Source organism: Lissotriton helveticus, chromosome 1_1 (genome assembly GCF_964261635.1).
Source record: "Lissotriton helveticus chromosome 1_1, aLisHel1.1, whole genome shotgun sequence".
Taxonomy (NCBI): Eukaryota; Metazoa; Chordata; class Amphibia; order Caudata; family Salamandridae; genus Lissotriton; species Lissotriton helveticus.
In genome coordinates, this window is record NC_136057.1 from 8,229,410 (window position 1) to 8,244,516 (window position 15,107).

The 15,107-nt window shown below is 44.0% G+C and overlaps 1 protein-coding gene across 1 annotated transcript; it reads right to left on the bottom strand.

Annotated features, from left to right (window-relative positions):
* Window positions 1-6,091: 6,091 nt before the first annotated feature.
* On the bottom strand, window positions 6,092-14,307 carry LOC144808704 (uncharacterized). Its single transcript, XM_078673658.1, is given in 4 exon segments — window positions 6,092-10,016; window positions 10,019-13,163; window positions 13,654-13,707; window positions 14,234-14,307. Coding segments are annotated over 2 exon segments (2,064 nt in total). The 5' UTR covers window positions 11,985-13,163; window positions 13,654-13,707; window positions 14,234-14,307; the 3' UTR covers window positions 6,092-9,918.
* Between the last annotated feature and the right edge of the window lie 800 nt (window positions 14,308-15,107).

Below are 15,107 nucleotides of genomic sequence, written 5' to 3' on the forward strand. Positions count from 1 at the left end.
CCTAAGTGGTAATTCTGCCCTCTTGATCTATCCAGATCTCCTCTCCCTCCTTTTTGCATACAATCTGTCCAAATGACCCCCCGGACAGTGCCTACTCGGCTGTGTGGTGAGTTCCAGATGGTATAGTGCAGTTTTAAAAACGAACTCAGTGCTACTTTCAGATTAAGCGCGGTGCAGAAAGCGTGAGCAGACTGAATTCAATTGACTCCCGGCTTCCGTCTCAGGCGTCATGCAGTTCTGCGCGGGCGCTGCTGACTCAGACTTTTAAACATAGAGGGCAAAAGAAACTAGCCCGCTACCTGTTTGCTCGCCCCAAGATGGCGGGTTACTTCATATAACTTATGTGGATCGCTAACCCTGGTATCTGCAGTTTTAACTTGTATGTAATCATTCAAGTCCACTGTCTCAAGATGATCCTTCAAGTTCTTGCGAGCTATGGTGACTTCTGCTGCGCTGTCCAACATTGTCTGAGCCCACTCCCCATTCTTGAGTTGTGTCCTCAATCCTCGGCATGTCTGATTTCTAGACCTGCTACGTCCTTTTTGGTGAATTGAGGTTTCTTGTTTTTCTGAACGTGTTGATCGTCTTTGAGCTGCACGCGTTCTTCCTTGTGTTCTGACTGTCCTCTTCTTTCGGATTTCTGTGACAAAGTCTGAAAGGTACGAGAGGAACGTGTATCAGTATCTTGATATCTATCAGGTATTCTCAAATTATCCCTATTTTTGAGGTTATACCTCCTTTCAGAGGGCTCCTTTTGAGGAGACCTACCCCTGGAATGAGAACACTTCTCTTTAGTAGTTTGTTTAGTGTTCTCTCACTTCTTTTTAGGAGGAGTAGGAGTGTTTTTAATAAAGACCTTTTCAGGATTTTCAGACAGTTGGGGTTTCACTGGTTTCCCACCCAAGCTGTCTCTACCTAATTCTTCATAGGATTTTTCAATTATTCTGGCTAGGTCTTGAGGTTGCTCAGTTACAACGAACTCCCTTAATTTCTAGCGGATCGCCACGGATGATGCTTCACCTTTCATATTAGCTAATATTATTGTTGAGACCTGTTTGAAATCCTTCAGTAATTTCATACCCAGATTTAAAGCAGGCTCTGCCCCCTATTCATTTTGAATCTGTTTCAGGACATCTGGTATTACCGCCATAGACGGAACACCATGTGTTTTGGTGTAGATTGCAGCAAAGACTGTACCCCAAGTGTCGCAGTCCTCCAGATGTGGTGCGATCCCCATTGGCAAACTGATTTTTAGAATTCTGTGTTTCTCATGAGGGGTAGTATCAGGAAATACTGCTTCGATTTGAGTAATTTTTTGAGCTATCCAGAATGGAATTTGTTCCCGTTTTGCGGGTAACTTACCAACGACTGAATGTAGAGTCTGTGGTCTAATTTTATTTGTGTTCACCTCATAAAGGGATGTTGTGGAATCCTTATTGTAGGCTGAACTGTAAGAGTCCGCATGACATATTGAACCAATAGTCTATAGATTATAATTAGCTCTTTGAGTTGAGCTAATAGTTCCGCATCTGACATTTCATCAATTTCTGGATGTGGTGTATAGCTGGCTAAAACCGGCCATGTTGCTCCTGGTCTACCTAGTGGACGGAGCCTGTAATGTGATTTATATGTTTTAGGGCGCCTTTAAACCAGAGCGCGTGCTCTTGGTATGTGAGTGGAATTTCAATATCCTCGAAAGGAATGTATTCCATTGGTGGGTCATCTTCTTTGCAGAAGTGAAACACTTTAGTTACTGGATTTGCTTCAGGGAAGATTATCCATGAATAGAATACCTCTGTCTGGTGATATTCATGTGCCTCTATTACAAAAACTACCCTACCACCACTTGCTGATAGGCCATTTCGTATAAGTTTTATAGTGATGACTTTTCTTAAATTTTCTGGAATGCTTACAGCACCTTGTCTGTTTCTTGGAAACTTGTAAAGTTAAAAGCTTTTTCGGCGTCATCGCCTGTAGCTCCACCGGCCTTGGTGTTATTGCCGTCCGTTCGTTGCCACTCCTCCGTCAAACAAACACATTGGACGAGTGCTCTGGTGTTCGCGCCGGAGCCTTCCTTTCACTCTAACAGCCCAAGTAACCGCGTCCACTTTAGCTTTACTACAAAAATTAAACACTCGGTCGAGAGGGACACCTCGAGGGCTATTCACAAAAGTAAAGTCCACAAAGTCCACATTTGTAAAGCGCACAATCACCCGTAAGGGTCTCTAGGCGCTGGGGGGCCGTCGGGAAGATTAAGCAAGCTATTGCCCAGAGTCACATGGTGCTGGGCTAACCTGCCGCCGGAGCCGGGGATCGAACCGTGGTCCCCAGATTCCAGCGTCAGTCGCCCTGGCCGCGGCGCCACACCTCTTCCATACAAAGGTATCTTACACCTGTGAATACACTACACATGCAAGGATGCTCTCTGAGGAGGAGCTACGCTAGCAACCAAGATGGCCGCATAAGCTCTCGGCTCCGCCGACCTCTGCCAGTTGCTCACAAATCCTGACGATCATCCTTATTTCTCCCCGGACTCCCGTGCAGCTGATGAGTTCCTGACTCTAAAGGTGCAATCCCGGAATTTCTAGCTGCTTGAATAACGAAGATACGCCGTGTTCCATTCTCGGCCTAACCCAGAGTTGAAGCCGGGGCCTCGATTTCTAACCCAGCAGGGTTGGAGTTGAATAACATCGGCCGCGGGACGTGGGTGGCGTCCGGTCTCCCAGAGTAGAGTGTTTCTTGTCCATTTCGGATGGTGGATAGGAGGCAGTCTTATCTCGCAGCTATGGCAGCATGACACATTGGTTGCTGTGGTCGGGGATCCGTCGCCGGGAGGCCCCGTTGGGCTCCCGGGGTCGATGGGCTTGGTTCCTCGCTGGAGGCGACGGTGTTCAGACCGCGCTTTTGAGAGTGCCTACAGTTGTCATCGGATTTGCCTGTGCCTGGTGCCCCGGAGTAGTCGACCTCCGGGTTCAGAGACCTGCTTGGTCGCTTCGTGAGGGGCGATGGAGCGGGTGGAATGTATACCGTCGCTGCATACTGTAATGGCCGCCATTGGGGAGCTCCATTCACAGGTCACCGCCATCATCCAGAGGATGGTCGTAATGGTTGATATCATCTACCGGAGACCGGACTCCGACCCTTTGTTGGTTCTGGAACAAGCTGTCTTTCCCGTGGAGCAAGAAGCATCTGAGACGGAGGGCCCCGTGCTGAATTAACCTGGCATATAAATTCGCACTTTAATCTGCGATCCCTCAGACGCAGAATTGGGAGTGAATGTAGTATGTATGGAGAGAGTTGAGTGGATGTAGTTGTAAGAATGTTAATGTTTTCTTATGTGTTTTCTCTGCATGGAATGGCTTTTATTGATCTCATTGTAGTACTATGTGTTTTATAGATTGTGTTTCTGGAAATGTAGAAGTTGACATGACAAATTGATAAATGATGAAATTTTGTACTATGAAATATAACTAAATATAAAAAAATAATAAAACTATAAATTCAAAAAAATGTTGATGTTGCCACTATGTACTAAAATATAAAAGTATAAGTGTTGGAGGCATATCGTCAGAATTGTAAAGGTCAAGGGGGAATATTTCTTATAGGGCCCCGTGCTGAAGCCAGGCTTGGTTTCTTTTGTTGACCCCCGAACGACTGCTAGCGAGCCCCGGACTATCGAATCTACAACATGCTCTATGCCGATATCGCCCCAGAAGGACATGGATGATCTTATATTTCGGAGCGAGTTCCCCAGTGACTGTAGGATTGTTACCTCACCCTTTTTCTCCTGGATGATTCAAATACGCTCTAGCGATTTATCTTTGGTGAACTGTGGATATCGTTTGACTCTAAGACTTTGTGTACTATTCTCCTGGCCTCAATCCTTCCGTACTGCCTTTGAACTTTCTCAACATTTTGATACTCTCATGGGGATGGCGGATCGAGCGGTCAGGGCTTGCATGAAAAATCGCAGCGGCCAGGGTTGACTTTGACTGGATGGGTTTGAACAATGACTTCATTTGATACGGGATTGTAACCTATACTAGCGCGGGAGTTGGGTGGTTCTTCTACGCTCCCCCGTCTGATTTTAATCGTTTCATTGTATTATTCTGGATACGTGTAGGGGCGGGCTGCTACCGGCGGGGGGTAAGGGAGACCGGGGGCCTGTTTGATATTTCCTCCTCCACTCTTTCTTCTTCCTTCTTTTAGGTCCAGTTCCGGGGCGACAGGCACACTACTAGTGGGGATGGGCCGTAGCCATTGCAGGGGTGCAGGGTGGGGGGATTGAGGAGGGGTTTGTTATTTTGCCTTAGTTTAGTTCTATGGCCTTTTTTTTTTTTCTTTCCTTTTTTCTTTTACGAGTGACGAGTTTTTTATCCTGTATTGATTTTCTTATGTATCGGGGTGTCTGACTTGGTCTTCATTATCCTGAACTATGGGTGGGTGAGCCCTGCTGGCTGCTACTTCGCTGGATTGTTGATCGTACTTCTTCTTATTGATGTACCGAACTAAGTTGACATTGCATACTCCTTGGAATTGAATTTTCTATATTCAATTAATCAATCATTGCATTTATATAGCGCGCTACTCACCCGGGAGGGTCTCAAGGCGCTGGGGGAAGGGGTGTGTTACTGCTCGAACAGCCAGGTCTTGAGTTGCTTCCTGAAGGAGAGATGGTCTTGGGTGCGTCGAAGGTGAGTGGGGAGGGAGTTCCAAGTCTTGGCTGCCAGGTAGGCGAAGGATCTTCCTCCGGCTGTCGTTCTGTGGATGCGAGGTACGGTGGCGAGTGCGTGGCTGGTAGATCGTAGCTGGCGCGTGGGCGTGTAGAAGGTCATTCGGTCGTTGAGGTACTTGGGTCCCAGGTCGTGTAGGGCCTTGTGTGCGTGGGTGAGGAGTCTGAACGTGATTCTTTTGCTGATGGGGAGCCAGTGCAGTTCTCTCAGGTGTCCGGTGATGTGGCTGTGTCGGGGGATGTCCAGGATGAGTCGTGCGGAGGCGTTCTGGATTCGTTGGAGTCTTCTCTGGAGTTTGGCTGTAGCTCCGGCGTAGAGGGCGTTCCCGTAGTCCAGTCGGCTGGTGACGAGTGCCTGGGTGACGGTCTTCCTGGTTTCAGTGGGGATCCATCTGAAGATCTTACGGAGCATGCGCAGGGTGTTGAAGCACGAGGAGGAAACGGCATTGACTTGTCTGGTCATTGACAGGGAGGAGTCCAGGATGAAGCCCAGGTTACGTGCGTGGTCTGTAGGTTTGGGGGCGGTGCCCAGGGCCGAGGCCACCAGGAGTCGTCCCAGGCGGAGGGTGATGATCCCAGGATGAGGACTTCCGTCTTGTCTGAGTTCAGTTTGAGACGGCTGTTTCTCATCCAGTCGGCGACGTCATTCATCCCTTCATGTAGGTTGGCTCAGGCGGTGGTGGGATCGTTGGTGAGGGAGAGGATCAGCTGGGTGTCGTCGGCGTAGGAGATGATGTTGAGGTTGTGTTGGCGTGCGATGGCTGCGAGGGGGCTCATGTAGACGTTGAAGAGGGTCGGGCTGAGAGAAGATCCTTGTGGTACGCCGCAGATGACTTCGGTGGCCTCGGATCTGAACGGAGGGAGGAGGACTCTCTGGGTTCTTCCGGTGAGGAACGAGATGATCCATTCCAGTGCTTTCTCTCGGATTCCGATGTTGCTGAGGCGCTTCACTAGGGTTCGGTGGCAGACTGTGTCTATTGATTTACTCGCTCACCTATCGCAATATTGTATTCTATGTATGACACCGGATATATGTAAATTTCTCTTGCTTTCTTCAATACATTTTTTTTTTAAAAGGATGCTCTCTGAGACTTACTGTGCTACTTTTAGCTACCCACCATTACAAGCGTAAACATACTAAAATATGTAGACTTCGCGTCTCTACGCCATGAAACTGAGGTGGGGCAAAAATGGACAAATGTAACTTACTACAGCTAAAGTTGAGCAATAGAAAGTGCAGCCCCACACATAGCCAGTCAACGGTAAAGCAAAACCCTCCCTTGGAGACAGAGACTTAAAAATAGAACCCAATAGGAAATTAATATACATTAAAATTATTTATTTAGTCTACATATAAATTCAAAAAATGTTAAAAACAAGTTACCTCATGATAACATTTTAAACTTTTGATTTTAAAAATATTGTTACTATTAAGAAAATAAGTTCAAATAATTATATTCATAACTTTTTCTAAACAGATCTGTGTAATGCAATTTAAATATTCTGAGTAGATAACAAAAATCTACAACAATGTTATTTTCGGTGTGATTTTTTACAACAATCTTTAAAGGCATTTATATTTAACACATTTAAAATTAATGAAATATTTAATTAAAATACAAATTACAAGTGTTGTAGCATTTTTTATTTTGTTCTACATTTAACTTTTCAAAATTATCTTATGTTTTTACAGAGAAAGCACCGCCCAAGTTGGATATATAAAAAATTATATCATTACTTAAGCTTAGAGTAAAAGTTTTCTACCTAAAGGAACATTTGCATTATTTAATAAGAACCATTAAATGAGTTGTAGAGAGATAATGATAATACATTTAATTATACTTTACGAAGAGCAGAAGGAAAGGGGAACATGACGACAGGTTGACGCCAGTCGCAGGGAGCTCCAGGGATTCATACTGCTAGTCTCACACATTGCACTATCTACTACTGCTGGAGACCTACCTACATTACCCTCCTCTAGACCGTTCTCCAGATCCTCACGTCTTCCTGACCCATCAACTCTTAGAGGCTGTTGTTAACGTAATTTTCCTGATTAATTCATCCGCATCCTCTCCCCTCCCTAAGATTGGGCATCTCATTATTCCACATAACCTTCAACTTGGCGAGGAATATAAACTTAACAGAGGCTCCCAGAGCTCTTCGCTCCTTCATTTTCACGCCCAGCTTAAGCCTCGCCCAATTGACAGATCTCCTGCTTTGCTTTTCAGTTTAAAAAGTTTAGATCTTTAGCTTAGCTAGGACACTCAATCAGCAGCTGGGCCATATATATTCTGCTATGTTGACATCCCTGAGTGCTGAGAATCTTTTATATAATTTGGAGAGCCTAAATTTACTAAGTAAGTAAGGGAAAAAAGTCCCTTTGGCAGCCCTCAAGGGCTGGCTGCACTGAATGAAGGCTCTTGGGATCCACCTCTATACAGACTAAGCTCCCATTGAGGACTCTCCTGGGACTGCTGCGTGGTTGAGGGTTGAACTCAGTCTCCAACTAAAAAGGTAACTAAATAGGTAAACCCTTGTACCCGGGGGATCTGAGGTCGAGACACACCTCTATTGCATGGTAGGCCCTCCAGTTGTTAATGGGATATGAAATCTCCAAGTTGAAATATCTGCAGCTCTGTTCATGGTGGTCAACGAAAAGACTAGCAAAAATAGAGCCCTTGGAACACAAAACCCTCTTAAATATGGATAAATGGTTTAAAAAGGAAGTATCTTTGAGGTACTGGGACATGGTGGTGTCAGGGGACAAGAAGAATATAGACTGGCACCAGATATGTGAGAAAGACCTGTCGCAGCTGGCTGTGGAAGATCTCTGGCAAGTTTCTAGGAATCTTCTTGACAAAACAGTAAAGATTGCAAAACCATCTCTTCACTCTCCCCAGAGCCCACTGGACACCCCAGAGACTGGCTAAGTTCTTCACGGTGGCCCCAGGTTGGAAGAGGTGGGGTATAACGGGAGCAGATGACTAGGCCTGGGCGGTAAATTCCGTTCCGCTCGTGGAATTTGCGGAATTTGGGTAATTTCGCGCTCTGCGGCGAAGGCGAAATTGCCCAAAATTCTGCGTTCCGCATCTTCGTGGAATCTTTTGCTTGTTCTCATTCTCAAAATGCGTGGTCGCGAGATATTTCCCACCCCGAGCACGCAAACAGCAATTGCGAACTGGAAAAAAGCATTGCGAACAAGCAATTCCGCGTGTTTGCGGAATTTCTGCGTGTTTGCGGAGATTTTTTACCGTTTCGCGGAGACTTGCGTAACGCGATTACGCAAATTCCGCTCACCATACGTTCATGGATTGCCCTATGCTGGAACATTAATGGAATAAAGTAAGTGGCTACGTAGAGGAACTCACGGGCTGTGACGTCAAGGTAAGACACTCTCTGATATCCTTTGGGGTAGACTTGGCTTTGAATAACCCCAATGAGCACCAAAAGGACCTCTTGTTCTTACTTGCAAGAACAGAAATGTGCAAACCCTGAATTTCTCTGATTCTGCCATCTGAACTAGACTGGATTAAGACAGTGAGGCATGTGAGACAACTAGACCTAGCGTGTAAAAATAAAGAAGCCGGAAAGCTTAGGTCACCTTTAGTAAACTGGCAAGCATATCATATAAGTCCAATGATTCCACCATAACTTTGCTGAGTTGAGGCCGGACTGTATTGTGTATAATACCATTCAGCAAGAGACGCAGTGATATCTACGGTAAGGAGTATCTCAGTCCGTCGACTAGGATAACTAGAGTTGGGCAGTGACTGACCGTGGAATGAGGACAAAAAAAATAAATTATACTTTTAAAAAAAATGAATGTTATATCAGTGTTTAATTTAACAAAACTTCTTAAAACAATAAAATACTTTCATTTTAGTTATTTTGGCAATTAAATTACATTTATTTAGATTTTTAGTTTACAATATTTAATGTAACATTATTTCCAATGGGATTTTATTTGACGCCTCTACCTCCAATATTATTTAGGGAGGGTGTTGCAGTTCCAGCGGATGGCCGTGTGTGATTTTGGAGTTACTCCAGCTCGGAGCTGGATTACATTTAAGACTGTTTTAGGTACATTGTGGCCGTAGTAACTTTAGAAGTGTGTCTTGTAAAATGAAATGGGCTTACTACTTTGTCAGTGATTCTTTTGCCCTTCCCAAAACTCCTCCCTTAGCCTCTCACCTTCATTCATAAGTATTTCCCATTTTACAACCACATCCTCCTGTCCCTCCTACATTTACTACTAAAAGGTATGCTAACATGTGGAAACTGGGCATTTGAGGCAGACAACTCAACCGGAAAAAGATGGGAGAGCACGGAACGTCCGCACATAGGTTTGTGAATCGCATTTTGCAGTGCTTTAGTCGTCCTATTGTACTTCATGAATAGGCCTGACTATCGGTGAGACGCTCTTGGATGTATCTGATTTGAATTTAAAGCGAGTGAGACTGTCCCCAGCAAATGGGAAGCCAGCTCTACTTATAGCAAAAAAGAAATGGTAAGATGTCACTCAAGTGGATCTTTATAATGTGAGGCTGTGTCCCCTCAGAACAGAGGTGTTTAGGACTATTTATAGTGGTGTCAAGAATGGTTTGCATAGGGTTGGCCCTGTCTGTAGTTGCACAAAGACTAGAGAATGATGTGGCGGGATGTTGCAGAGATTAACTACCAGTCCTTACATCACCTTTAGTTTTTCTCAATGATTAGCACTTGGTGGCACAGGCAGTAACAGACGTTGGGCCTATACAGACCTACAACAAAGGAAGCCTTTTCTTCAGCTCCCCGTGAGGCTCATTAAGGCTGCAGACAGTTTGAGGTTACTTGCATTCCTGATCATGGGGGCGTGGCCTCAAAGTTCAGAATCAACTCGACCTTGTGGGGTAGAGCCACAGCTTATTATCACACAGGGAGCGAAAGACATGGGATAGAATGAAGCCACAAATAGTCACAAAGAAATTAGGCTAATAAAAGCATTTCCATCCCCCGCTGTGTGCTTTTCTCAGTACACAGATTGTTGGACAATCAATGGATTGATGTCTTTGTGGTGGCTTCATGTGAATGTTCTGAGATAGTGAAACCTCCTCCCCAGGGTTGACACCTTTTATTCTCCCGCATTGTCTATCTCATGTACATAGGTTGCATTTATAACTGAAGTTCTCATCACATTTAGAGCACTGTTAATTGTCTTTCTCGTTGTGGGTTCTCTTATGTTGAATCAAACTGAATCTCCAGCAGACACCTACCTGGCATTTAGAGCACTTACAAGGTTTTGTCTCGTGTGAGTTCTCTCATGTTGAACAAGAGTAGATTTGTGGCTGAAGCTTTTCTGGCATTCAGTGCACTGATAAGGTCTTTCACCAGTGTGAGTTCTCTTGTGTTGAACAAGAGTAGATTTGTGGCTGAAGCTTTTCTGGCATTCAGTGCACTGATAAGGTCTTTCGCCAGTGTGGATTCTCTGGTGTTGAATGAGATCGAAATTACAAACAAAGCTTTTTTGGCACTTTGAGCACTGGTAAGGTTTGTACCCAGTGTGTGTTCTCTCATGTTTAATGAGAGAGCCCTTACAACTGAAACTTTTTTGGCACTTTGAGCACTGGTAAGGTTTTTCCCCAGTGTGTGTTCTCTCATGTTCAGTGAGATAACTTTTCTGAATGAACCTTTTCTGGCATTCAGTGCACTGATAAGGTCTTTCACCAGTGTGAGTTCTCTCGTGTTGAACAAGAGTAGATTTATGGCTGAAGCTTTTCTGGCATTCAGTGCACTGATAAGGTCTTTCGCCAGTGTGGATTCTCTGGTGTTGAATGAGACTGACTTTATAACTAAAATGTTTTTGGCACTCTGAGCACTGGTAAGGTTTTTCCCCAGTGTGTGTTAGCTTATGTTCAGTGAGATTACATTTCTGACTGAACCTTTTCTGGCATTCAGAGCACTGATAAGGTTTTTGCCCAGTGTGGATTCTCTCGTGTGCAATGAGATTGACTTTACAACTAAAACGTTTTTGGCACTCTGAGCACTGGTAAGGTTTGTACCCAGTATGTGTTCTCTCATGTCGAGTGAGACTATTTTTATGACTGAAACTTTTCTGGCATTCAGTGCACTGATGAGGTTTTAGCCCAGTGTGTGTTCTCTCATGTTCAATGAGAAAGGATTTCTGCCTGAAGCTTTTCTGGCACTCTGAGCACTGATAAGGATTTAGCCCAGTGTGGATGTTCTCATGATAAATTAGACTGGCCTTATGACTGAAGCTTTTTTGGCTTTTTGAGCATTGATAAGGTTTGTACCCACTGTGAATCATTTCATGTTGTTTAAGATGACTTTTCTGACTGAACCTTTTCTGGCATTCAGTGCACTGATAAGGTCTTTCACCAGTGTGAGTTCTCTCATGTTGAACAAGAGTAGATTTATGGCTGAAGCTTTTCTGGCATTCAGTGCACTGATAAGGTCTTTCGCCAGTGTGGATTCTCTGGTGTTGAATGAGACTGACCTTACAAACAAAGCTTTTTTGGCACTCTGAGCATTGATACGGTTTTTCGCCAGTGTGTGTTTTCTTATGTTGAGTGAGATAACTTTTCTGACTGAAGCTTTTCTGGCATTCAGAGCACTGATAAGGTTTTTGCCCAGTGTGGATTCTCTCGTGTATAATGAGATTGCCTTTATTACTAAAACGTTTTTGGCACTCTGAGCACTGGTAAGGTTTTTCCCCAGTATGTGTTCTCTCATGTCGAGTGAGACTATTTTTATTACTGAAACTTTTCTGGCATTCAGTGCACTGATGAGGTTTTAGCCCAGTGTGAGTTCTCTCATGTTGAATGAGACTGGTCTTATAACTGAAACGTTTTTGGCACTCTGAGCACTGATACGTTTTGTAGCCAGTTTGTGTTATCTTATGTTGAGTGAGATGACATTTCTGACTGAAGCTTTTCTGGCATTCAGTGCACTGATAAGTATTTTCACCAGTGTGTGTTCTCTCATGTTGAGTGAGTTGACCTTTCATTTTGAAGCTTTTCTGGCATTCGGTGCACTGATGAGGTTTGAGCCCAGTGTGGATTGTCCCATGTTGAATGAGAGAGGATTTGTGAGTGAAGCATTTCTGGCATTCAAGACACTGATAAGGTTTGTGTCCAGTGTGAGTTATCTTGTGTTTAGTGGGGTGGGACTGAGAGCTAAAGCTGTTCTCACATCCATTACTCTTATTCGAGTTATGCGAGTCTCCATGTTGGGTTTGCTCCTGGACACCAGCCATTTTAAGACTGAATCTGATTCCAGAGTCTGTACTTGTTTATGTAACACTCAGCATTAACTTCTAAAAAAACTACAGATACTTTTCTTAACATTTGTATTGAACTAATTATAGCTTTTATCTGGAGATTATTTTCCTACTTTTAAATGCAGCCTGTCTAACCTGTTTTATAAACCTTCATTTAGGAGCCCTTTGTATTTAGTGAGCTGGATTCATTTTCTCCAAGTTCTGCCCGGGTGAGTTCTCTCAAGTTGAATTAAACTCAGTTTGTGACTCCATTTTATAAGATTTGATTTAGGAGTTTTAAAGGTCTTTGTGGTTTAGTTTTTACAGTTTAAGTATATTTGTTCATGCAAGTAATGACAGGGGATTAGGGCATGCCAGAGTGGCTTTATGAGTTAGCAATAGATAGCACTGGCCTCTTTTTGACTTTGTGGCAGTGCATGCTTTGTAGCTCTTTGGCTAAGGCAGGTACATGATCGAGTTTGGCGGTCCGGGACACTTTGAAACTACTCGGATCAACCCAAGCGACAGCGTGGTGCGGATAATGTTTTGGTATTGGAAAGAATAATCCAGCATCTTTGCTGTAATGAGAAAGAGCATTTACAATTAGTTTTTTCAAACAATGTCTTCTCTCAAAGAATCACTTGAGACGTAGACAAAAGCTTGCTCTTTTAAACTGCGGTTATTACTCTTTCTGACAATTCTGTCACTTCATGGTCACGGATACTGTTTTTTAGGAGGGGATTGGGTCTCCAGGGCATTTCTCATAAACCGTCAGAAATAATTTACAACACTGATTATTCTCAAATGTACTGTGTAGGTATCAATTGTAGCCAATGTTCTTTGTTCAACCAAACTTGAAATGTTTCTTTTAAGTGAAAATATTTGTACAATTAGTAGATGCAGATTTTCAATTCACCTCTGAGTTCCATTCATATTTCAGAGGCTCTTCAATCTCAGTAACTGACTATTTGTAAACATTTATCGTCATTTTTCTTTAAATATTTGACAACATTCACATTCAGCAGTTTCTTCCACTCTAAATACTTCACCGCTCCTGGCACTTAGAATATGTTTCTCCTCTCGAACTTGAGAATGTTTTACATTTCCTTGAAATAATCCTTTTTATTGTGTGTCACAAAATTAAAATCTTCTTTTTTCTGTTCATGCTTCAGTCACCTGTAGAAATAGTTAGATATTGTAAATCAACACGTAGAGAAAATATTTATGACTTTGTACTTTGCAGAAAGAAAGCATTTATATAAGCAAGATAGGAAATCAGTTTGAGTTGCATTTCTGATAGTGAATAAACAGATCTGGGACACAGTGTGGAAAGGGAGCTTGAAACCAATGGAACGCAAGGTTGTGAAAGCAAAACAAGTGAATATTTAAGAAAGAATCACAAGTTAGACATATATTCTCGCACAGATTATCAGACACAGCCAACATATTTGTAATACTGTTAATGAATTATCAGATGCTATTTATTCCACTGCACACTGGGAGTGTTCATTTATTCTTTTTTCCAGTGATCTATGAAAGGACATTTAATTGAACAAAGGAATTGGCCTGTTGTAACCACTGCCTAAATGCCACCATTGACTGAGGCCGTGTCCAGTTAGCTCAGTGGAATTCACCATTTCAAATTGTGGGGATGATAAGGACTTACTTTGTGGCCTGGAACTCATCACACTCCTCCGACAGGACCCGGTCTCTGCAACACCTGACAAAGGAAAAACATCACAACATTAAAGGAAACCAAAAAAGGCAAGAAAATAAAAAACACAAAACAGAGAAATGAGAGAAAAAAATAGACTATCTTCCACTCTCACCACAAGTACCCAGCATGACCCCTGAAGTGGCAAAGAAGACAGAAAAGGTCAGGATGGGAGGACGTAAAGAGGTGGAAGTCAGATCCAGAGAGAAAAGACACAGAAAGAACAGACAGAGGGAGGATAGTATCACGTGGTGTAGAGGAGGAGAGAAATGCACCAATTGTAAAGGAACTGCTGGGCAAAACAGGAGGCAAGTGCTCACAGTCCAGTGCATCCTGACCTGATACGGAACCTGACCTGCCCTAGGCGCCCAACATGTTCCATCAGGTTATTATCGGACGTCTGATAGCAACAAGAAAAGTGTATGGAGGGAGTCAAATGCTGAAGTTGGAGAGACATAAACTGAGATCGAGAGAGGGAAAAGAGAAAGAAGAAACAGGCAACAAGGAAACTTAGGGTGCTAGGAAACACTACCTGACAGTTATGTGTTCCTTCCTCCAAGGGTGTCAGCCTCACCTCACAGTATAGCCTGATCGTTCCAGATTACCTTGATAGGAAGTAAAGAGAAGGTTTTACATCAGACGACAATCGCACTTTATCCCATCTTCTAAATAACCGCCCTGAACTAACAAAACAAAATGAACTGCTGTTCTCTGAAAACCAATGTGAAGCAACTATGGTTACAAGGAGCTCCGCTGATGTGTCCAAAGAAAGGCGGCCCAGGTTGATGATACTTTCACTATATCTATTTTTGTCAATAGGACTTATTTTGCATTTGTTGCAGTGCATGACTCCTCGGCCCCCAGCTCAGGTGCATGTGCCTCACAATACCAATCCAGTTCATTATCAGGGTGGTAGTTTTCAGTGACAGATGGGCACAGTAATGCAAACTCCTCGGCCAGAAGCGAAAAGGCTACTTCTCCAACTGAGAGGGGATGGGCAGTGTGTGGGAGCCCCGTACCTCCTCCTGCCCATCCCAGCGAAACAGAAAGTCCATTTGGGATCACATGCCTCAGAGTTCTCAGACAGAGAAGGTTTCACCCCCTCCCTCCTCCCTTGAGTCTACCCCCCCCCACCCTGCAAACAAAGTCGGAGAAGGGGGCAGCTGGCACTTGAGTGGACTGTGCAGCTCCAGGGTTTATGGGCAGGTCCCTTCTTTACCTCACTCGGTGTCTAGCTGGCGCCGTGCAGGCAGAATGCGGGGACTAAGACTGCTGCTTTTTGCTGTCAGATCTGTGCTGTGCTTGGGTCATCTCCCTGCTGAGAGGAGGGGGAGCCCTATTCATCCCCCATGCATCTCTGGAGAGCTCGGCTTCCTCGGAGATGGGGGTATGGAGAGACACATCCT